Source organism: Neovison vison, chromosome X, assembly GCF_020171115.1.
Source record: "Neovison vison isolate M4711 chromosome X, ASM_NN_V1, whole genome shotgun sequence".
Classification (NCBI taxonomy): domain Eukaryota; kingdom Metazoa; phylum Chordata; class Mammalia; order Carnivora; family Mustelidae; genus Neogale; species Neogale vison.
The window spans coordinates 63,832,677-63,856,711 of NC_058105.1; the positions used below are offsets into that span (position 1 = coordinate 63,832,677).

At 37.4% G+C, this 24,035-nt stretch overlaps 1 protein-coding gene across 3 annotated transcripts; it reads left to right on the top strand.

Moving 5' to 3' along the window:
• Positions 1–233: 233 nt before the first annotated feature.
• Positions 234–6,330, top strand: ITM2A (integral membrane protein 2A). 3 transcript variants are annotated; one of them, XM_044234435.1, is made up of 6 exons: positions 234–488; positions 3,846–3,977; positions 4,253–4,450; positions 4,689–4,799; positions 5,783–5,933; positions 6,085–6,330. In XM_044234435.1, exons 1-6 carry the CDS (start codon positions 375–377, stop codon positions 6,171–6,173), a joined length of 795 nt encoding a protein of 264 aa, XP_044090370.1. In that variant the 5' UTR covers positions 234–374; the 3' UTR covers positions 6,174–6,330. The 3 variants fall into 3 exon arrangements, with proteins under 3 accessions (XP_044090370.1, XP_044090371.1, XP_044090372.1); XM_044234436.1 differs by having other exon boundaries at positions 234–485; XM_044234437.1 differs by lacking the exon at positions 234–488 and adding an exon at positions 2,082–2,239.
• The last annotated feature ends 17,705 nt before the right edge of the window (positions 6,331–24,035 follow it).

The window sequence follows — 24,035 nt, forward strand, 5'->3', positions numbered from 1 at the left end:
GTCCTGTTCTTATCTGACCGTGCAGAGGGTGGGTGGGAGCACGCCTGGAGTGCAGGTGAGGCATTTCAAGCCCCAGCTGCCCCAGGGCTCCACCTCCCCTTCTCTTTCTTCACAGACAACCCCCACCCCCATTCAAGCTTTTGAACCCCCTCCCGCTCCTCCCACAGCTCCACCCTGGGCCCTCCTACGGACTCCCCCTCCCCCCACCCCCAGCTTGGGACTGCGTCATAAGTATCCCCAGACCTGGGCTTGCAGCTGCCTAAGACAGGCGAGGGAGAAAATAGGTCCTGCTAGGACTAGCCCGATCTCTCTACCACGTGCCACCCAGGAAGCTCATTTGAGCCACGCCTTACCAGGAAGCGCAAAGATTCACAATGGTGAAAATCGCCTTCAATACACCCACGGCGGTGCAAAAAGAGGAGGCGCGGCAAGACGTGGAGGCTCTTGTAAACCGCACGGTCCGAGCTCAAATCTTGACCGGCAAGGTAGCAGTACTCATTTCACCCCAGACTGCCTGCTAGGGTCCGTAAGGTGGGAAGGGGTGGTTTGCGGGGAGGAAGTGGCAAGTGGCAGAGGACAAAATGAAAGCTGCCCCTCTGCTGTTAAACTCGTTTACCGGTTGCCCCAGTTGCATTTAGTCGCGCCACTTTCCGCTTGCAGTGTCTCACACCCTTTAACATCCCAGTATCTTGCACTACTTTCCGTCGTTTCCAGCTCTTGTGGTACATTTCCAAGCGACGTTACAGGGAGTTTGAGGAGAACCCCCGGGACCTGATGTCACCCTCTCCTGGGGAACATGTGAGGGGCTGGGATCAATGAGGCACGTTGTTCAGTCTCCAGCTCGAGGAGTGCACACAGCCTCTACAGGGAAGGAGCAGACACTCAGGGAGAACAGGGGCAAGAGATTTAACTCTTCCTTCTTTCCTTTTGGTGGAGATAAAGTTCTATGAATCTAACTCTTTCTAGGATCTCGGAATGTTTGTGGGGGTGGGGTATGGGACCAAAGACAGCTTTGACTCAGAACGTTGGGGTCAGTATGTTTGTGTTTCACCCTTGTATATTTTCAATTTCTCCCTGATCATAGGCGGTTTTAAGAATTCAGTAAAGAAGCTGTGAAAATTGAAGTTGCTCTTAATTAGCGTTTGGGATGTTCACTGTGCCCTCTTAATGCAAGATCCTTGTTATGTTTTCACAGTGGCATTTCCTAAAGACAACACTCTTCATCCGTAAAAAGAAATGTTGAGGTTTATTTTCTTCTTCTTTTATTGCTTCCTTTTTGTGATACCCCCCCCACGCCTCCCCCATGGAGAGCTCTGAAGCGGGTCTGACCTTGAGTTTAAACTTCTAGCATTGCCAGAAACTGAGGTAGTTTACCCCCAAAATATTAGCCACTGCTTATTTAGTCCAATTTCTTTTACTTTTAAACATCTAACATGTTTTCAAAGTTTGTAAACTGCTCATTTTCCTCAGTAAAATGTCAATGTTGAAAGGGACATTTGTATTTTCTTTTACCAAATTCTCTTCTTCTACCACACAGTGTCAGTTTCCAGATCTATCTTAATTTGTCTTGTTCTCTCTTTAAAGTTTTAACTTTTGTGTTCAGACTGGAGATTTGAAAAGTACTTTTAGTGAAATGAGAATCCATGTAGTAAAACATTATGCACCAATTTGAAATGTTTGTATGCTTAGAGTTTTTGTAACAGAATTTTGAAATATTTAACCCAGCAAAAAAAACTTGTTTTGGGGTATTATACATTTGAGAAGTCAAAAGTAACACCCCCTTGCATTGTTGAGGTTTTGAATAAATGACAGATCAAATATGTAACTGTCCTATTCACTTTGTAAGTGAAACATGGCTTGATTTTTTGCAAGGTCTAATTAGATGCCAGTAGTTAAATATAGCCACACAGTAATCCCTTTATTTTTCTCTCACCACCAAAAACTTCATGACTTGTAGTTGGACACAGTTAATATGTAAACAGTATTCCTGCCAGGCCTGTGGTGTGATGAGGAATAAATAAAAATGAGCATTTGCACCATGATTATATTTCTTTGTTAGGTGCTGGAGAAGCTTCCACAGGATCCTGACCTGGTCACTACAGGACATTGATTTAATAATACTTGACACATTATATTGTGATGTATTAATCTGCTCATCAGAAACCTAGCCCAACAGAATAGTATATCAGAAGTTGTGTACAATGACTTTAAAATAGAATTTAGAGGGAAATTATCTATGGTAAGTGAGAGTCCATACCACTCTGAATTCTAACAAATGCAAATGAAAAAAAATCCTTATTCCTAGTATGGTGAGGAATTTTATTATATTGAACCACTAATACTTAGAAATTGCTTAATAATAAATGAAACTCAGTGTTAATAGCTCTTCTCATATCTCAACAAGAAAAAATAATTGTTTTGAGTATTTAAAATTAAGTCATTTTGTGACTTACAGGCAAGTAACTTCATCTGTCTGGACCTCAATTTAATCATCTACAATATAATTTCAAAGCATCTAGCTCTGGATTACAGTTATTCACAATCATAATTTATAGTTCTGTCTTTGTAATATTAATCTTTTGTTAGTTTTTTTAATAAAAATAATTTATAATTTCTGAAAGCTATTGGGACAAGGAAAAGCCTTCAAGGTTTATAGAGTATTATTGGAGGGTTTGAAATTATATACATTTAGCTAAGAAAATGTGCATACCAAGTTTCTTTGAATTTTAATTAAGATAATTTTTCAAAAAACAATTTATCAAAGAATTGTCTCTCTGTAGAATACAGGCACTTGTTTTCACCAAATTAATTGAAACTTAACTAGGTGCCACAAGCATTACAGTAGCTGTCCTGGAAAAGAGCTAATGGCCTGAAATAATAAAACAACTCTATTTTCACACTATTCTGAATGATTTACTCATTGATTACAAGAAGCTACACTTGATGACTTTGTTTATTCCACTCTTCAGTAATAATACTGCTTAAAACACCGTGAAATACAAGAATGGGATTGGAGTGTCCCTTGGACCATTGCCTTGGGAAGAATACAGAGTTACTTGTTTGCTTTGGATCTTTCATGTTCCAGTTCCTGAACCAATTATGGATTTAATGGAATTTTTGCAGTAGCTGTTACACACACACACATTTTGTGCCCAGTTATCACAAATGCTGTACTGTAAGTTCTGGTGTTTTACCCTGAACTTAGGAAACATTATTTCATTCATGCAGTAGACAACTAAAGAACAGTGGGTGATATTAGAAAGGTTAAATTCTCATTAAAATTAAGAACATTATGAAATATATCACGCCTCCAATATTTTAATTTCTGAAATAAGGGGAAATGGTGTATACCTGCCTTACAGAATTTTTAAGATAAAACAATAAAAACCAGCTTTTTGAAAATCATTTAATAAATCAAAGGACACTAATCACCTTTAAGTTGGCAAAATTTGATTTACAAAAAATAGTAAAGCAACATAATTATAGTCCAGAAAGTTAGTGACTATATCACTGTAAAAGTCCCCAAATCAACAAAGAATAAAGAATATAATTTATTGCATAAATGAATGGTGATTTTCAGCTGATTCTAAAAGTGTGTATTTTGGAAAAAAAAAAAAACCTCCTGTCTGCAATTGGGTTTGTAAATGCCAGAAGGAAAGTAAATACAATTGGAAATTTTTCATATCTATTAAATATCAGAAATTATCTTGAAATATTTTAACCTAGGATGATTAACATCTTTTAAGAATGTCTTGTGTTTCAAGAAAGTAAATTGTACACAAAGCAACTATGTGTCTAAAAGTACAATCTGGTTTTTGTCTTTGGTTTTGCTTTTTAATAAACAGGAGCTCCAAGGTGCCACCCAGGAAAAAGAGGGCTCCTCTGGGAGATGCATGCTTACTCTCCTAGGCCTTTCATTCATCTTGGCAGGACTTGTTGTTGGTGGGGCCTGCATTTACAAGTACTTCATGCCCAAGGTAATAATAATTACAGTTCTTGTAATTTGGATTACTAATTGCTCTATATGTAGTGTAAACTTAAGGAAATCGGTGGTGTCACCACAGAAATGAAGATTTAGGACAAGTTTTCAAATTTCCATTCAATTTATAAAACTTGCCTTCATGGTGATAACTGTTATCAGAAATTCTAAGCTTGACAAACAGTACAATGAATTGATGTGAGTGTGAGAAATGATTCAAATGTCACCATAGTAAGTATTAAAAGGTTTTAATTCTCCCTTTTTGTCTTTTAGAGTACCATCTACCGTGGAGAGATGTGCTTCTTTGATTCTGAGGACCCTGCAAATTCCCTTCGAGGAGCAGAGCCCTACTTTTTGCCTGTGACCGAGGAGGCTGACATTCGAGAGGATGACAACGTTGCAATCATTGATGTGCCTGTCCCCAGTTTCTCTGACAGTGATCCTGCAGCAGTTATTCATGACTTTGAAAAAGTGAGTTTCTCATTTTTAAAGGTTTTTTTGATTTTCTTGATTTTTTTTCTTAGTTCATTAGCGAGCATTAAATCTGTTCATAAATGTTCATCTTTTTGCAGCAAAACCTTTTTCACTTTTGCTATTGAAAATACCTTAGCAGGTATTAAAAGGATATGGCTGCTTGTTTTAATGGTAGTTAGAATCAGCAGAGTTGATATTCTTTACACCTTAGTTAACTTTTCCCCCTTCCCAACAGGGCATGACTGCTTACTTGGACTTGCTGCTGGGGAACTGCTATCTGATGCCCCTCAATACCTCTACCGTTCTGCCTCCAAAGAATCTGATGGAGTTCTTCGGCAAACTGGCAGTATGTATTTTGGATGTCAAATTTTTATTTAAGCATTTGCTTCCTCATTTAAAAACAATAATTATTTGAGCCAAAACATTCCATTTTATTGGAATAATTTCAAAATAAAAAGTATGCTGTAACCTAAATCTGCTCTAAAAAATAAAGTCTATTAAACCTTACACCAGTTAGAATGGCCAAAATTAACAAAACGGGAAACAACATGTGTTGGAGAGGATGTGGAGAAAGGGGAACCCTCTTACACTGTTGGTGGGAATGCAAGTTGGTGCAGCCTCTTTGGAGAACAGTGTGGAGATTCCTCAAGAAATTAAAAATAGAGCTTCCCTATGACCCTGCAATTGCACTCCTGGGTATTTACCCCAAAGACACAGATGTCGTGAAAAGAAGGGCCATCTGTACCCCAATGTTTATAGCAGCAATGGCCACAGTCGCCAAACTATGGAAAGAACCAAGATGCCCTTCAACGGATGAATGGATAAGGAAGATGTGGTCCATATACACTATGGAGTATTATGCCTCCATCAGAAAGGATGAATACCCAACTTTTGTAGCAATATGGACGGAACTGGAAGAGATTATGCTCAGTGAAATAAGTCAAGCAGAGAGAGTCAATTATCATATGGTTTCACTTATTTGTGGAGCATAACAAATAGCATGGAGGACAAGGGGCGTTAGAGAGGAGTAGGGAATTTGGGTAAATTGGAAGGGGAGGTGAACCATGAGAGACTATGGACTCTGAAAAACAATCTGAGGGGTTTGAAGTGGCGGGGGGGGTGGGAGGTTGGGGTACCAGGTGGTGGGTATTATAGAGGGCACGGCTTGCATGGAGCACTGGGTGCGGTGAAAAAATAATGAATACTGTTTTTCTGAAAATAAATAAATAAATAATAATTAAAAAAAAAAACAACTATAACTGCTATAGGTAAGGATTTAAATGGTATTTTTAAGAAGTTTTTATTTTAATCTTTTTAAACACATTTTAGAGTGGCAAATACTTGTCTCACACTTACGTTGTTCATGAAGACCTGGTTGCTGTGGAGGAGATTCATGATGTTAGTAATCTTGGCATCTTTATTTACCAACTTTGCAACAATCGCAAGTCCTTCCGCCTTCGTAGAAGAGACCTCTTACTGGGTAGGCAATATAACCTTTCCTTCAACCTGTGTTATTGGGAAAGTGAAGGAGAGTATAGGTGGAGTATAGGGGGAAAGTAGAGAAGAAATCTAGGTATGTTTTCATTTAAATAAAAAGTTAAAAAGTCAATTCTTTGTGCATTTTCTCACAGGTTTCAATAAACGTGCCATTGATAAGTGTTGGAAGATTAGACACTTCCCCAATGAATTTATCGTTGAGACCAAGATCTGTCAAGAGTGAGAGGAAACAGAAAAAGAGTATCCTTAGTAATAAGAAGTCAGAGATTTGCAATATGACTTCAACATTAAAGTGTGTAGGATACTCATATTTACTCATGCATATACTCTACTGCTTATACCAAAAAAAAGAGGGAAATAAAAACTACTAACCACTGCAAGTTCTTGTCAGTGTTTAGTTTAATTGACATTGTTTGTTTGAAATTGAAATTAAATGATTCTGTGTTTTTCTTTTTAATTTATAGGGTTTAGGCTTCTGAAAGTAGCATGAATAGGCCAGCTTATATCACGACAATAAATTCCATCCTTTGTGTGTGTTTTTAAGTAAGCTGTTCACTCAGTCATATGGTAAAACATGTTTTAAGTTTAAAATATTTAAAATTGGGGCACCTGGATGGCTCAGTGGGTTAAAGCCTCTGCCTTCGGCTCAGGTTGTAATCCCAGCGTCCTGGGATCGAGCCCCACATCAGGCTCTCTGCTCTGCAGAGAACCTGCTTCCTCCTCTCTCTGTCTGCCTCCCTGCCTGCTTGTGATCTCTCTCTCGCTGTCAAATAAATAAATAAAATCTTTAAAAATAAATATATATATATTTAAAATTATTTTGGAATGATTTGTGCAAAACATATCAGATATCTTAACATTGCTAAGTTTTGTTTTATTTTTCATTTTATACAACTTTCCTGAATTTAGAAATTATCTTTGCATTTCTGTTAGGTGCTCTATAATAGATTTGATTTACATGTAAAAAACATTTCATAAAGTAGTCATTTTAAAAAATGCAGTGATTCTGTATCACTAATATCTATATTGTGAAATCCATAAAGCTGTGTAAGTGTTGAGGAATTTAGGTTGTATGAATTCTACAACCCTATTATCATATTCAACCATTGTTTCTCACTTAATGAAAACAATTAAAATTACTTATTTAGCTTTGGTGTACCTGAAATAGAACAAAATTATGAACTTAGCTCTGCACTTACTCCTACTTCCACACATTTCTATTTTGTAATCTCATATTTTATTCCTCTTTTGATATTATATCTATTTCTTATAAATTCCTCATAATTGGTATACAGGTAAATTAAACTATTTCTTAAAAGCTTTCAGGCTCATAGCAATTTCAAACTTTTTTTTTTTAAAGATTTATTTATTTATTTATTTGACAGAGAGAAATCACAAGTAGGCAGAGAGGCAGGCAGAGAGAGAGAGAGGAGGAAGCAGGCTCCCTGCTGAGCAGAGAGCCCGACGCAGGACTCGATCCCAGGACCCCGAGATCATGACCTGAGCCGAAGGCAGGGGCTTAACCCACTGAGCCACCCAGGCGCACAATTTCAAACTTTTTAATGTGTTTTTTTTTTCATAAAAATATGCAACCATTTATACAATTATAAAAGGTCACTAAGAATTAACCTTGGATAAAATGTTGATGACTTCTGCCTGGGTGGCTCAGTGGGTTAAGCCTCTGCCTTTGGCTCAGGCCATGGTTTCGGGGTCCTAGGATTGAGTCCCACATCAGACTCTCTGCTGAGCAAGGAGCCTGCTTCCCCCTCTCTGCCTGCATGCCTCTCTGCCTACTTGTGATTTCTCCCTCTGTCAAATAAATAAAATCTTAAAAAAAATGTTGATGCCTTCTAATAACATCATGGGCTATGATTTGTACTCACTTTTTTAAGAGTATAAACTCCACACAAAGAGGGGCAAAATTTTACACCTCTTTCTCTTGTCTTAGGTTAAAACTTGTTTCTGATATTATTGATCACCTGCTGGTAGTGATAATTCATGTTAGTAGCTAAAGCTCTATCCAGTCTAATCTATTAGAATAAATACTATTTTTTAGAGAGGGAGAGAGAACAGAGGGAGAGGGGAAAGGGAGAGAGAGAGAGCTGGGCATGGAGCCTGACACAGGCCTCAATCTCATAAACCTGAGATCACTACCTGAGCTGTAATCAAGAGTTGGACATTTAGCCAACTAAGCCATGAAGATGCCACCCTAAATACTCTTTAAAAAAAACATTAAATATATAACTTCAAGAATTTAGAATAAAATAACAGAAAACTTTAAAAATGGAAAAAAGGTGAAAATTTAGAAAATAAAAACAGAAAAATTTAAGAACTGGTGCTTTATAAAGGTTGAGAATATTGAGAAGGAAATTGATAAAATTAGACACCATTTCCTGTTTTACAAATAAATAAGAATTGGGAAAAAAGAGATACATATTTATTTATTTATTTTAATAAACATATAATGTATTTTTATCCCCAGGGGTACAGGTCTGTGAAATCTACACATTTCATAGCACTCATCATAGCACATACCCTCCCCAATATTCATACCCCCACCACCCTCTCCCATCCCCCCTCCCCCCAGCAACCCTCAGTCTGTTTTTTGAGATTGAGTCTTTTATGATTTGTCTCCCTCCTGATCCCATCTTGTTTCATTTTTTCTTTTCCTACCCCCCAAACCCCCCACATTGCATCTCCACTTCCTCACATCAGGGAGATCATACGATAGTTGTCTTTCTTCAATTGAGTTATTTCGCTAAGCATAATACCCTCTAGTTCCATCCATGTCATCACAAATGGCAAGATTTCATTTCTTTTGATGGCTGAATAGTATTCCATTGTATATATATACCACATCTTCTTTATCCATTCATCTGTTGATGAACTTCTAGGTTCTTTCTATAGTTGGGCTATTGTGGACATTGATGCTATAAACCTTCGGATTCACATGCCTCTTCGGAGCACCACATTTGTATCTTTAGGATATATACTCAGTAATGCAATCAATGGGTCATATGGTAGCTCTATTTTCAGTTTTTTGAGGAACCTCCACACTTTTCCAGAGTGGTTGCACCAGCTTGCATTCCCACCAACAGTGTAGGAGGGTTCCCCTCTCTTTGCATCCTCGCCAGCATCTGTCATTTCCTGACTTGTTAATTTTAGCCATTCTGACTGGTGTCAGGTGGTATCTCACTGTGTTTTTAATTTGTATTTCCCTGATGCCGAGTGATGTGGAGCAATTTTTCATGTGTCTGTTGGCCATCTAGATGTCTTTGCAGAAATGTCTGTTCATGTCCTTTGCCCATTTCTTGATTGGATTATTTGTTCTTTGGGTGTTGATTTTGCTAAGCTCTTTATAGATTTTGGATACTAGCCCTTTATCTGATATGTCATTTGCAAATATCTTCTCCCATTCTGTCAGTTGTCCTTTGGTTTTGTTAACTGTTTCCTTTGCTGTGCAAAAGCTTTTGATTTTGATGAAATCCCAATAGTTCATTTTTGCCCTTGTTTCCCTTGCCTTTGGCGATCTTCCTAGGAAGAAGTTGTTGTGGTTGAGGACAAAGAGGTTGCTGCCTGTGTTCTCCTCAAGGATTTTAATGGATTCCTTTCTCACATTGAGGTCCTTTATCCATTTTGAGCCTATTTTTCTGTGTGGTCTAAGGAAATAGTCCAATTTCATTTTTCTGCATGTGGCTGTCCAATTCTACCAGCACAATTTGTTGAAGAGGCTGTTTTTTTTCTGTTGGACATTCCTTCCTGCTTTGTCGAAGATTAATTGAACATAGAGTTAAGGGTCTATTTCTGGGCTCTGTTCTGTTCCATTGATCTATGTGTCTGTTTTTGTGCCAGGACCATACTGTCTTGATGATGACAGCTTTGTAATAGAGCTTGAAGTCTGGAATTGTGATGCCACCAACTTTGGCTTTCTTTTTCAATATTCCTTTGGCTATTTGAGGTCTTTTCTGGTCCATATAAATGTTAGGATTATTTGTTCCATTTCTTTGAGAAAAATGGATGGGATTTTGATAGGGATTACATTAAATGTGTAGATTGCTTTAGGTAGAATAGACATTTTCACAGTATTTGTTCTTCCAATCCATGATCATGGAACATTTTCCCATTTCTTTGTGTCTTCCTCAATTTCTTTCATGAGTACTTTATAGTTTTCTGAGTATAGGTTCTTAGACTCTTTGGTTAGGTTTATTCCTAGGTATCTTATGGTTTTGGGTGCAATTATAAATGGGATTGACTCCCTAATTTCTCTCTCTTCTGTCTTGTTGTTAGTGTAAAGAAATGCAACTGATTTCTGTGCATTGACTTTATACCTGACACTTTACTGAATTCCTGTACAAGTTCTAGCAGTTTTGGAGTGGAGCCTTTTGGGTTTTCCATATATAGTATCATATCATCTGTAAAGAGTGATAGTTTTACTTCTTCTTTGCTGATTTGGATGCTCTTAATTTCTTTTCATTGTCTGATTGCTGAAGCTAGGACTTCAAGTACTATGTTGAATAGCAGTGGTGATAATGGACATCCCTGCCATGTTCCTGACCTTAATGGAAAAGCTCTCAATTTTTCTCCATTGAGAATGATATTTGCGGTGGATTTTTCATAGATGGCTTTGATAATACTGAGGTATGTGCCCTCTATCCCTACACTTTGAGGAGTTTTAATCAGGAAGGCATGCTGCACTTTGTCAAATTCTTTTTCAGCATCTATTGAAAGTATCATATGGTTCTTGTTCTTTATTTTATTAATGTATTGTATCACACTGATTTGCAGATGTTGAACCAAACTTGCAGCCCTGGAATAAATCCCACTTGGTTGTGGTGAATAATCCTTTTAATGTACTGTTGGATCCTATTGGCCAGTATTTTGGTGAGAATTTTCACATCTGTGTTCATCAAGGATATTGGTCTGTAATTCTCTTTTTTGATGAGATCCTTGTCTGGTTTGGGGATCAAGGTGATGCTGACCTCATAAAATGAGTTTGGAAGTTTTCCTTCCATTTCTAGTTTTTGGAACAGTTTCAGGCGAATAGGAATTAATTCTTCTGTATATGTTGGTAGAATTACCCTGGGAAGTCGTCTGGCCCTGGACTTTTGTTTGTTTGGAGATTTTTGATGACTGTTTCAATCTCCTTACTAGTTATAGGTCTGTTCAGGTTTTCTATTTCTTCCTGGTTATTTGCGGTACTTTATACGTCTCTAGAAATGTATCCATTTCTTTCAGATTTCGAATTTTTGGCATAGAGTTGCTCATAGTATGTTCTTATAATTGTATTTCTTTGTTGTTGGTTGTGATCTCTCCTCTTCCATTCATGATTTTATTTATTTGGGTCCTTTCCATTTTCTTTTTGATAAGTCTGGCCAGGGGTTTGTCAATCTTATAAATTCTTTCAAAGAACAAGCTCCTAGTTTTGTTTATTTGTTCTATTGGTTTTTAGTTTCTATTTCATTGATTTCTGCTCTGATCTTTAAAATTTCTCTTCTCCTGCTGGGTTTAGGCTTTCTTTGTTCTTTCTCTAGCTCCTTTAGGTGTAGGGTTAGGTTGTGTACTTGAGACTTTTCTTGTTTTTTGAGAAAGGCTTGTACCACTATATATTTTCCTCTCAGGACTGCCTTTGTTGTTTCCCACAGATTTTGAACAGTTGTGTTTTCATTATCATTTGTTTCCATGAATTTTTTCAATTCTTCTTTAATTTCCTGGTTGACCCATTCGTTTTTTTAGAAGGATGATGTTTAGTCTCCATGTATTTGGGTTCTTTCCAAATTTCCTCTTGTGATTGAGTTCTAGCTTCAGAACACTGTGATCTGAAAATATGCAGGGAATGATCTTAGTCTTTTGATACCGGTTGAGACCTGATTTATCACCCAGGATGTGGTCTATTCTGGAGAATGTTCCATGTGCGCTAGAGAAGAATGTGTGTTCTGTTATTTTGGGATGGAATGTTCTGAATATATCTGTGATGTCCATCTGGTCCAGTGTGTCATTTAAGGCCTTTATTTCCTTGTTGATCTTTTGCTTAGATGATCTGTCCATTTCAGTGAGGGGAATGTTAAAGTCCCCTACTATTATTGTATTGTTGTTGATGTATTTCTTTGATTTTGTTATTAATTGGTTTATATAGTTAACTGCGCCCATGTTAGGGGCATAGATATTTAAAATTGTTAGGTCTTCTTGTTGGACAGATCCTTTGAGTATGATATAGTGTCCTTCCTCATCTCTTATTATAGTCTTTGGCTTAAAATCTAATTGACCTGATATAAGGATTGCCAACCCAGCTTTCTTCTGATGTCCATTAGCATGGTACAATTTTTTTCACCCCCTCACTTTAAATCTGGAGGTGTCTTCGGGTCTAAAATGAGTTTCTTTTAGGCAGCATATTGATGGATTTTGGTTTTTTATCTGATACCCTGTGTCTTTTGATTGGGGCATTTAGCCCTTTAACATTCAAGGTAATTATTGAGAGATATGAATTTAGTGCCATTGTATTGCCTGTAAGGTGACTGTTACTGTATATTGTCTCTGTTCCTTTCTGATCTACTACTTTTAGGCTCTCTCTTTGCTTAGAGGACCCCTTTCAATATTTCCTGTAGAGCTGGTTTGGTGTTTGCAAATTCTTTCAGTTTTTGTTTATCCTGGAAGCTTTTAATCTCTCCTTCTATTTTCAATGATAGCCTAGATGGATATAGTATTCTTGGCAGCTGTTTTTCTCATTTAGTGCTCTGAATATATCATGCCAGTTCTTTCTGGCCTGCCATGTCTCTGTGGATAAGTCTGCTGCCAATATAATGTTTATACCCTTGTACGTACAGACTTCTTTTCCCAGGCTGCTTTCAGGATTTTCTCTTTGTCGCTAAGACTTGTAAATTTTACTATCAGGTGGTGGGGTGTGGACTTATTTTTATTGATTTTGAGGGGCGTTCTTTGCATCTCCTGGATTTTGATGTTTGTTCCCTTTGCCATATTAGGGAAATTCTCTACAATAATTTTCTCCAGTATAGCTTCTGCTCCCCTCTCTCTTTCTTCTTCTTCTGGAATCCCAATGATTCTAATGTTGTGTCATCTTATGGTGTCACTTATCTCTCGATTTCTCTCCTCATTGTCCAGTATTTGTTTGTCTCTCTTTTGCTCAGCTTCCTTATTCTATGTCATTTGGTCTTCTATGTCACTAATTCTTTCTTCTGCCTCATTTGTCTTAGCAGTAAGATCTTCCATTTTTTATTGCACCTCATTAATAGTTTTTTTTTTTTTTAATTTCAACTTGGTTAGATTTTATTTATTTCTCCAGAAAGGGCTTTTATCTCTCCGGAGAGGATTTCTCTAATATCTTCTATGCCTTTTTCAAGGCAAGCTAGAACATTGAGAATCGTCATTCTGAACTCTAGATCTGTCATATTACCAATGTCCATTGGTCTCAACTAGGTCTCAAGCCTTTGGTGTTGCCTCTTGTTCATTTTTTTTTTGTGGTGAGTTTTTCCACCTTATCATTTTGTCCAGATAAGATTTGCTTTCTCCTCCTCTGGAATCCCACTGTTCTCCTTGTTAAGTCAAGTTGGTCTTGGCTGGGTTTCTTGTTGATCTTCTGGGGGAGGGGCCTGTTGTAGTGATTCTCGTGTGTCTTTGCCAGAGGCGGAATTTCCCTGCCCTTATCAGGGGCCAGGTTAAGTAATCTGCTTGGGTTTGCTTTCGGGAGCTTTTGTTCCCTGAACAATTTCCATAGAGTTCCGGAGGATGGGAATGATAATGGCGGCCTCCCAATCTCTGGCCCGGAGGAGCTGAGAATTTGGGGTCCCGCTCCTCAGTGTGCCTTCAGAGAAGAGCGCCCAATCCTTACTGTCTCCCTGGCCTCTGTCACTCTTGGAGAAAAGTACTTGGTCGCTTCCATCTCCCTGGCCTCCAGATGGGCGCTTGGAGAAAAGTGCTCAGTCACTCCGTCTCTCTGGCCTCCGGCCGCACTCCCAGCTCACCCAGCCTGTGTCCGATTCAAGGTAACCCCAAGTTGAGAGCTCACTCCTTGGCTTTGTCACTGTAGTCGCCTTCCCCGCTCTAATACCTGTGAGCTCGGCGACACTCAGACACTCCTGGTCCTTCTGTGACTCCGCGGGACCTGGAGTTCCGCTGACCCCATGTGGGCTTTCCCCCGGTTTAGCCTCTGGAGTGATGTCCCTCAGTAGAGCAGACTTTTAAAAGTCCTGATTTTTGAAGTAAAGAGAGGTGATTTAATTTTTAGAGCTAATTCAACAAACATTTGTCATGTACCAGCTAAAGGCTGAATATAGTTTTTGGATAATAAAAGTAAAAATGAAGAAAAAAAAAAAGTCCTGATTTTGTGTTCTGTTGCTCTGCTGCTTGCCGGGAGCCAGCCCCTCCCCCCGTGGTCTATCTTCCCATCACTTTGGATTCACTTCTCCGCAGGTCCTACCTTTCAGAAAGTGATCGATTTTCTGTTTCTAGAATTGTTGCTCTTCTTCTCTTCGATTTCCCATTGGAGTTGTAGGTGTTCGCAATGATTAGATAAGCTGTCTAGCTGATCTCCTGCTACCTGATGTCATCTCAGCCTGCTACTTCTCCGCCATCTTGACTCTCCCAAGATACATTTTTTTAAATTATCTTAAAAATTATAGAGGGCATGGATTTCATGGAGCACTGGGTGTGGTGGAAAAATAATGAATACTGTTTTTCTGAAAATAAATAAATTAATTTAATAAAAAAATTATCAGCATCACGACTAATGTTGAAACAAAAGAAAGGATATTGGCTTTTATAGCTATTTGGGTTGTTTAAGACCGTCTGTCCAATTCAATAATATGTGAAAAATACAACACATATCACTTTTTAAGGGGACATGAAATTACATTTACTACCATGTGATATTTTACATAAAACACAAGTGTATTAATTAAAAACTTTAAAAAATCAACATGAAGACCTGGTATAATATAAACAAAAGCTGATACATTTTCTTTATATCACCAACAACAAACTGAAAAGGTAATACAAGTAGGTAAAACCCTTCTACTCATATTAGCAATAGGGACATATCACTGAACAAACAGTTTATGGAATTATAGTGAATAAAGCCACAAAACTTAATTAAAACATTCAAAAGAAGAGCTGAGTAATTGGAAAAGGAAGAAAGGACTTTACAAATAAATAAATTGCTCACCAATTATATGTATTGGTATAACCCCATCATAATCAAATTGCCCCCAAAGAAACTGTTTTAGAAACTTGACAAAACTGAAGTTTTATCTAGAAGCATAAATAGATGAGAAGAGGAATCATGAAAAAAGAAATTGGAGGTGAGGATTTCTTACATAAACAGCTATTAAGCCACAGCCAAGTTTACAAAAAATTTAAAGGGCACATTCACACAAGAGAGAGAATTGTTCCAAGAAAGAGATCTTAGTGCGGAAATGATCAAGATCTTGAAAATCCTTGCAGTAAATTGTTTTGTTTTGTTTAATCAAATAGGGATGGTAAAAGTAGCTGAATGGGGGGGAATCCTGGTTGCCAAAGTATAAAATAATATGAGGCTAACACCCCCCCCCAAATGAGTGTAAACTTTCTTAAATGATCACTACCAGTAAATATTTATAAAAATAGAAAGCCTTCAAAATCACTAGGTATGTAAGTTAAAACCCTGATGCTAGGATCTGTGAAGAGTTGATGTTTTACAGCAATAACTCCTTTGTTCACTCATTCAGAAGCGAAGATCTGTATCATTCAGAAAAGTGGGCAGTCATTGATCTAAGATGTTCTGTGAAAGTTTTGCATTCAAATAGTTTATTTTTCCCTTCTATCCCTTCACCAAACTTCACATGAATATTGATTGAATTAATTCATTTACTCATTCACTCTTTTTCCAGGTATTATTCTAGGCATTGGAAAGTGTACAATTCTAAGCAAAAGAGACAGGGACAGCACCTCTATTGTGATTTAGTCTACTGGAAGAGAAAAAAAATTTTTCATATAATTGCATAATATTGTTAGAAAGAAAAAAATATAGAGTGCTTATGAGAGTTTATAAAGAGAAAGGAACCCAGACTATTAACAAAACTGTAACTGAGCATGTAAAATTTGAGATAAGACTAAAAAATAAGTACTATACAGGAAATAAATGAAAAGAGAACATTTCACTTAGAAGAAAGTGGTGGCTAATTCCCTGAGGAAAGAAAGAGTATGGTTATCATAGAAAGTAAAAGAAAATAAGCCAAAAAACACTGATATCTATATCTATATCTATATCTATATCTATGTCTATGTCTATATATAGACATAGAGAGAGATCTCTATATTAGATATAGACATAGATATAGATATATATAAATATCCCCACAGCACCAACAGTTGAACCCTACCTATACCTAGCACACAGAGTGTCCTGCTAGTCAGTAATAAAGCAGCCCAGGCAGACAGATTGGGGACAAGCATCTGTTCTAACTTCCAGCCCCACCCAACAACAAAAGTCTGTCTCTCAGGAGACTAAGGCAGGGATAGCGCACTGGAGGTCAACAGGACTGCAGGCCTGGCAAAAGTAAAATGGGCTGAAACAATATGCCTGATAAAGAATTCAAAGTAATGGTATTAAAGATACTCACTGGACTTGAGAAAAGAGTAGAGGATCTCAATGAGGCCTTCCATGAAGTGATAGAAAATAAAGTCAGAGATGAATTCAATAATGGGGAAAAAAACAGTAGAGGAAATCAATGTCAGTTTATAGGAGTCAGAAGAATGGATCAGTGATCTGGAAGACAGTTCAGCACTAAGCTGAACTGTAATGGTGATGATTATAGTGACAAAAATTAATAAATAAAAATGTTTAAAGATGACTAAAAAATTAGAATGGGTTAAAGGAACTCAGAGATACAATTGAGCCCAAAAAATATTGGCATTATTTGCATCACAGAAAGAGAAGAGTAAAGAAGGGGAATACAATTTATTTGAAGAAATAATGGCTGAAAAATTCCCGAATAGGGAAAGGAAACATATGTCCAGATCCAGAAGGCACAAAAAGAGCCACCAATAAGATTAACTTAAGAAAGTCTACACCAAGATATATAATAATTAAAATGGCAAAAATTAGTGATGAAAAGAGAATTTTAAAATAAACAAGAGAAAAGAAAGCCATTCCATACAAGGGAAACCCTGCAAGTCTATTAGCTGATTTTTCAGCAGAAACTTTGCAGGCGAGAAGAGAGTAGTATGATAAACTCAAAGTGCTGAAAGGAAAGAAAAATAGCCTGCAACCAAGAAACTGTGCCCAGCAAGACTATTTTTAAGAATAAGAGAGAGAGGTATCTGGGTGGCTCAGGTGCCCTTAAGCATCTGACTCTTGATTTTGGTACAGGTCATGATCTCAGGGTTGTGAGATCAAGCCCTGCATCAGGCTCTGCCCTCAGTGGAGAGTTAGCTTGAGATTCTCTCTCTTTGTAAACATCCACTCCTCCCCTCTCTTTTTTTCACTCTCTCAAAAAAAATCTTCTTTTAAAAATTTTTTATGTAAATTCAATTTTCCAACATATAGTTCATCATTAGTTTCAAATGTAGTGTTCAGTAATTAATCAGTTGTGTATAATGCCCAGTTCTCATCAAATCATGTATCCTCCTTAATTTCCCATCACCCAATTACCCCATCTCCCCACCCACCTCCCCTCTAGCAATGCTCAGTTTGTTTTCTATATTTAAGAGTGTCATGGTTTTTCTCCCTCTCTGAATTCTCTTTCAGTTTGCCCTCCCTAACCCTATGATCCCCTGCACTGTTTCTAATATTCTACATATAAGTGAAACCACATGATAATTGTCTTTCTCTGACTTATTTTGCTCAGCATAATACCTTCCAGTTCCACCCACATTGATGTAAATGGTAAAATTCATTGTTTTTGATGGTTGAATAATATTACATTATATATGTAGTATTGTGTATTATACATGTATATATAATGTTATATATGTATTATATTTGTAATATATAACATATATAATGGATATATATGTGTATTTTACACACACACACACACACACACATATATATGTTCCAAACTCATTCTATACGAAGCCAGCATTACCCTGATCCCAAAACCAGAGAAAGAAACCATCAAAAAGAGAGAATTACAGACCTGTATTCTTGATGAAGATGGATATCAAAATACTCACCAAGGTACCAGCCAATAGGATCCAACAGTATGCTAAAAGGATTATTCACCACAACAAAATGGTATTTATTCCTGGGCTGCAAAAATGGATAAATATTTGCAAATCAATCAATGTGATAGAGTACATTAATAAAAGACAAGAACCATATGATTCACTCAGTTGATGCAGAGAAAGCATTTGACAAAATACGGCATCCTTTCTTGATTAAAACTCTCCACAGTGTAAGGTTAGAGGAGAGGAAACAGACCTCAATATCATAAAAGTCATCCACAAAAAGCCTTCAACCAATATCATTCTCAATAAGGGAAAAACTGAGAGCTTTTCCCCTAAGGTCAGGAACACAGCAGGGATGCCCACACTCACCACTTTTGTTCAACATGCTATCAGAGATCAATGAACTAGAAACTAGAGATGCAGTAGGCACATCAAAGGAATTAGATTCTGGTTCTTTGAAATAATAAGATTGATAAACCACTGGCCAAATTAATCTAAAAGAAGAGAGAGAGGACTCAAATTAATAAAATTATGAATGAAAGGGGAGAGATCATGACTAACACCAAGTAAATAGAAACAATCATCAGAAAATATTGTCAACAGTTAGATGCCAATAAGTTAAGCAACCAAGAAGAAATGGGTGCATTCCTGGAAACCTGTAAACTTCCAAAACTGAATCAGGAAGAAATTGACAACCTGAATAGACCAATATCTAGTAACAAGATTGAAGCAGTGATCAAAAACCTCCCAAAAAACAGTAGCCCAGGACCTGATGGATTCCTTGGAGAATTCTACCAAACCTTCAAAGAAAAATAGAATACCTATTCTCCTGAAGCTGTTTCAGAAAAGAGAAACAGAAGGAAAACTTCCAGACTCTTTCTATGAAGCCAGCATTACCCTGATCCCCAAGCCAGGCAAAAACCCCACCAAAAAGAAGAATTTCAGACCAATATTCCTGATGAATATGGATGCCAAGATTCTCAACAAGATCCAAGCTAGTAGGATCCAACAATACATTAAAAAGATTATCCACCATGACCAGGTGGGATATATCCCTGGGATACAAGGGTGGTTCAATATTCACAAATCAATGTGATAGAACAAATCAATAAGAGAAGAGAGAAGAACCACATGATCCTCTCAATTGATGCAGAAAAAGCATTTGACAGGATACAGCATCCGTTCCTGATTAAAACGCTTCGAAGTATAGGGATAGAGGGAACATTCCTCAACTTCATAAAATCTATGAAAACCCCACAGCGAATATCATCCTCAATGGGAAAAGCTGACAGTCTTCCCTTTGAGATCAGGAACACGACAAGGGTATCTACTCTTGTCACTGTTGTTCAACATAGTTCTAAAACTCCTAACACCAGCAATCAGACAACAAAGAGAAAAAAAAGGTAATCACATTGACAAAGAAGAAGTCAAACTCTCTCTCTTCACAGATGACATGATACTTTATATGGGAAACCCAAAAGACTCCACCCTCAAACTACTAGAACTCATACAGCAATTCAGTAATGTGGCAGGATACAAAATCAATGTACAAAAATCGCTTGTTTTCTTACACTCTAACAATGAAACTATAGAAAGGGAAATTAGAGAATTGATTACATTTATTATAGCACCAAGAACCATTAGATACCTGGAAATAAACCTAACCAACGAGGTAAAGTTCTCAGGGAACTACAGACCACTCGTGAAAGGAATTGAAGAAGACACAAAAAGATAGAAGAGCATTCCATGCTCATGGATTGGAAGAATAAACATTGTTAAAATGTCTATACCGCCCAGAGCAATCTATACTCTCAATGCCATCCTGATCAAAATTCCACTAGTATTTCTCAAAGGGCTGGAACAAACAATTCTAAAATTTGTATGGAACCAAAAGAGACCTCAAATCGCTAAGGAAATGTTGAAAAAGAAAAACAAAACTGGGGGGCATCACATTGCCTGATTTCAAGCTTTACTACAAAGCTGTTATCACCAAGACAGCTTGGTACTGGTACAAAAACAGATGCATAGATCAGTGGAACAGAAGAGAGAACCCAGATATGGACCCTCAACTCTATGGTCAAATAATCTTCAGCAAAACAGGAAAAAATACACAGTGGAAAAAAGACAATCTCTTCAATAAATGGTGCTAGGGAAATTGGACAGCTATGTATAAAAGAATGAAACTCAACATGCTATTAGAAGTCCTAGCTGCATCAATCAGACAAGAAGAAATAGAAGGTATTCAAATTGGCAAAGAAGTCAAACTCAAACTCTCACTCTTCACAGATGGCATGATACTTTATGGCTCCACAAATATAAAGACTCCATCCCCAAATTGCTAGAACTCATACAGCAATCCAGCAATGTGCCAGGATATAAAATAAATGCACAGAAATCAGTTTCATTTGTATACACTACCCCTGTGACTGAAGAAAGAGAAATTAAGGTATTAATCCCATTTACATTTGCACCAAAAAACATAAGGGACCTAAGAATAAACCTAACCAAGGGGATAAAGGATCTCTTTCCTAAAAAGTACAAACCACTTATGAACAAAATTGATAAAGACATGAAGAGATGGAAAAACATTCCATGCTCATGGATTGGAAGAATAAAGATTGTTAAAATGTCCGTGCTATCCAAAGAACACTACAGGTTCAACATAATTGAAGTTTTTCACAGAGCTAGAACAAAGAATCCTAAAAGTTGCATGGAACCAGAAAAGACCCTGAATGGCCAAGGGAATGTTGAAAAAGAAAACCCAAGTTGGGGGCATCACACTGCCTAACTTCAAGCTATATTACAAAGATGTAGTCATCAAGTCATCAAGATGTTCATGGTACTGGCACAAAAACAGAGACATTCAATCAACAGAACAAAATAGAGACCCCACCACCAGGTCACTCATATCCTGACCTCCCTCCCCTCCAGAACCCTCAGTTTGTTTCTCAGAGTCCTGGTGGTGGATATTAAGGAGGGCATGTATTGCATGGAGCACTGAGTTGTGGTACATAAACAATGAATCTTGGAACGCTAAAAAAACAAACAAACAAAAAGAATAGGGACCCCAGAAATGGACCGTCAACTCTACAGTCAACTAATTTTCAACAAAACAGCAAAGAATAGCTAAAGGAAAAAAGACAGTCTATTAAATATATCGCACTGGGAATACTGGACAGCTACATGCAGAAGAATGAAACTGGGCCATTCTCTTATACCATATACAAAGATAAATTCAAAATGGATAAAGGTCTAAATGTGAGACAGCAACCCATCGAAATCCTAGAGGAAAACACAAGCAGCAACCTCTTTGACATCAGCTGCAACAATCTCTTGCAAGACATGTCACTTAAGGCAAGGGAAACAAAGGTAAAAAATAAAATATTGGAACTCCATAAAGATAAAAGACTACTTCACAATAAAGGAAATGGTCAACTAAACCAAAAGGTAACCCAAGTAATGGGAGAAGATATTTGCAAATGACATATCAAATAAAGGGTTGGGGGCACCTGGGTGGCTCAGTGGGTTAGGCCTCTGCCTTCGCCTCGGGTCATGATCTCGGGGTCCTGGGATCGAGTTCCGCGTCGGGCTCTCTGCTCAGCGGGGAGCCTGCTTCCTCCTCTCTCTCTCTCTGCCTGCCTCTTTGCCTACTTGTGATCTCTCTGCCAAATAAATAAATAAATAAAATATTAAAAAAAAATAAATAAAGGGTTGGTATCCAAAATCTACAAAGAACTCACCAAACTCAACATTGAAAAAACAAATAATCCAGCCAAGAGATGGCCAGGAGAGATGAGCAGACATTTCTCCAAAGAAGACATACAAATCACCGATATACATATGAAAAAAAGCTCCATACCACTTGTCATCAGGGAAATGCAAATCAAAACCACAATGAGATAACACCTTACACCAGTTAGAATGGCTAAAATTAGCAAGACAGGAAACAACAAAAGTTGGTGGGCATGTGGAGAAAGGGGATCCCTCTTACACTGCTAATGGGAATGCAGAATGTTACAGCCACTCTGGAAAACAGTATAGAGGTTCCTCAGGACTGTAAAAGTAGAGCTACCCTATGACCTGACAAATACAGTATGGTTATTTATCCCAAGGATACAGATGTAGTGAAAAGGAGCACATGCACCCCAATGTTCATAGCAGTGATGTCCACAATAATCAAATTGTGGAAGGAGCCAAGATGTCTTTCAACAGATAAATGGATAAAGAAGATATAGTTCATATATACAATAGAATATTACTCAGCCATCACAAAGGATTAATACAATTTACATTGACCTGGATGGAGCTGGAAGGTATTACACTAATTGAAATAAGTCAATCAGAGAAAGACAATTACCATATGGTTTCACCTATATATGGAATATAAGATATAGCGCAGAAGACCTTGGGGAAAGGAGAGAAAACTGAATGGAAAGAAATCAGTGAAGGAAACAAACCGTGAGAGAGGCCCTTGACTCTGGGAACCAAAACCTAGCAGAGGAAAGAAATCTTCCAGATTCATCCTGTGAGGCCAGCATTATCCAGATACACAAACTAAAAGCACCACAGAGAGAGAGAAAGAGAGGGAGAGAGAGAGAACTATAGACCAAAATCTATGATGAACATAGATGCAAAATCCTGAACAAAATATAGCAAACTGAATCTAAAAAGACATTAAAAAATTAATTCACTATGATCAATTATGATTTATTCCAGGATGCAAATGTGGTTCAGTAATCACAAATAAATCTTTGTGATATGTCAGATCAATAAGAGAAAGGATTAAAACCATATGATAATTTCAATAGATTCTGAAAAAAAATTTGACAAAGTACAGAAGCAAAAGTTGGTGAGGATGTCTAGAAAAAAGGAACCCTCGTGCACTGTTGGTAGGAATGTAATTTGGTACAGACACTGTGTAAAACACTATGGAGGTTTCTCAAAAAAAAATTGAAAGTAGAAATGTTTTCTGTCCTTTTATATAGCCCTAGTTACAAAGAAATAGGAAGCATTAGAGAATATAATATATATTATATATTAAGGAATATATAATATATTAGAGAATATAATAGAAAAGGGTATGATCTAAAATAGTGTCTAGGAATCTGATTATATGTGTGTTTCCACCTTTTGAGAAGGATGAAGGAAAAGTGTGAAAAAAGTGGGGATTTTCTTTTTATTTTAAAATACTCAAAAATTTGTTTGTTTAGAAATTGTGGTGAAGGGACGCCTGGGTGGCTCAGTTGGTTGGACGACTGCCTTCGGCTCAGGGCGTGATCCTGGAGTCCCGGGATCGAGTCCCACATCAGGCTCCCAGCTCCATGGGGAGTCTGCTTCGCTCTCTGACCTTCTCCTCGCTCATGCTCTCTCTCACTGTCTCTCTCAAATAAATAAATAAAATCTTTAAAAAAAAAAAAAAAGAAAAGAAAAGTTTAAAAAAAAAAAAAAAAAGAAATTGTGGTGAAGTGTAGCACCTGGGTGGGTCAGTCGGTTAAGTGGCTGTCTTTGGCTCAGGTCATGATCCCAGGGTCTGGGATTGAGCCCTGCACAGGGAGATTTCTTCTCCCTCTCCTTCTTCTGTCCCCTCATCCCACTTGTGCTCTCTTGCTCATGTGTTCTCTCTCCCTCAAATAAATAAATAAAACCTTAAAAAGAAAAAAAAAAAGAAGGAATGGTGAAGTGGTCAGACAAGTAGAAAGTTCCACTTTGTATTTGGCAAATTTTTCATCTGTCAATAAGCATGTATAGCTTTTATAATCAGTAAAGACAATAGATATTAAAGACAAGTACTATTTTTTATTTAAAATTTAATTTCAGGGGCACCTGTCTGGCTCAGTTGGTAGAGCTTTAGGTTGTCTTGACCTTTAGGTTGTGAGTTCAAGCCCCATTTTGGTTGTAGAAATTATTTAGAAACAAAATGTTGAAA

Coding starts and splice junctions, on each gene's coding strand:
- ITM2A (XM_044234435.1), top strand. CDS start 375: ATGGTGAAAATCGCCTTCAATACACCCACGGCGGTGCAAAAAGAGGAG. Junction 4,451..4,688: donor TTATTCATGACTTTGAAAAA/GTGAGTTTCTCA, acceptor CCTTCCCAACAG/GGCATGACTGCTTACTTGGA. Junction 5,934..6,084: donor TAGAAGAGACCTCTTACTGG/GTAGGCAATATA, acceptor ATTTTCTCACAG/GTTTCAATAAACGTGCCATT.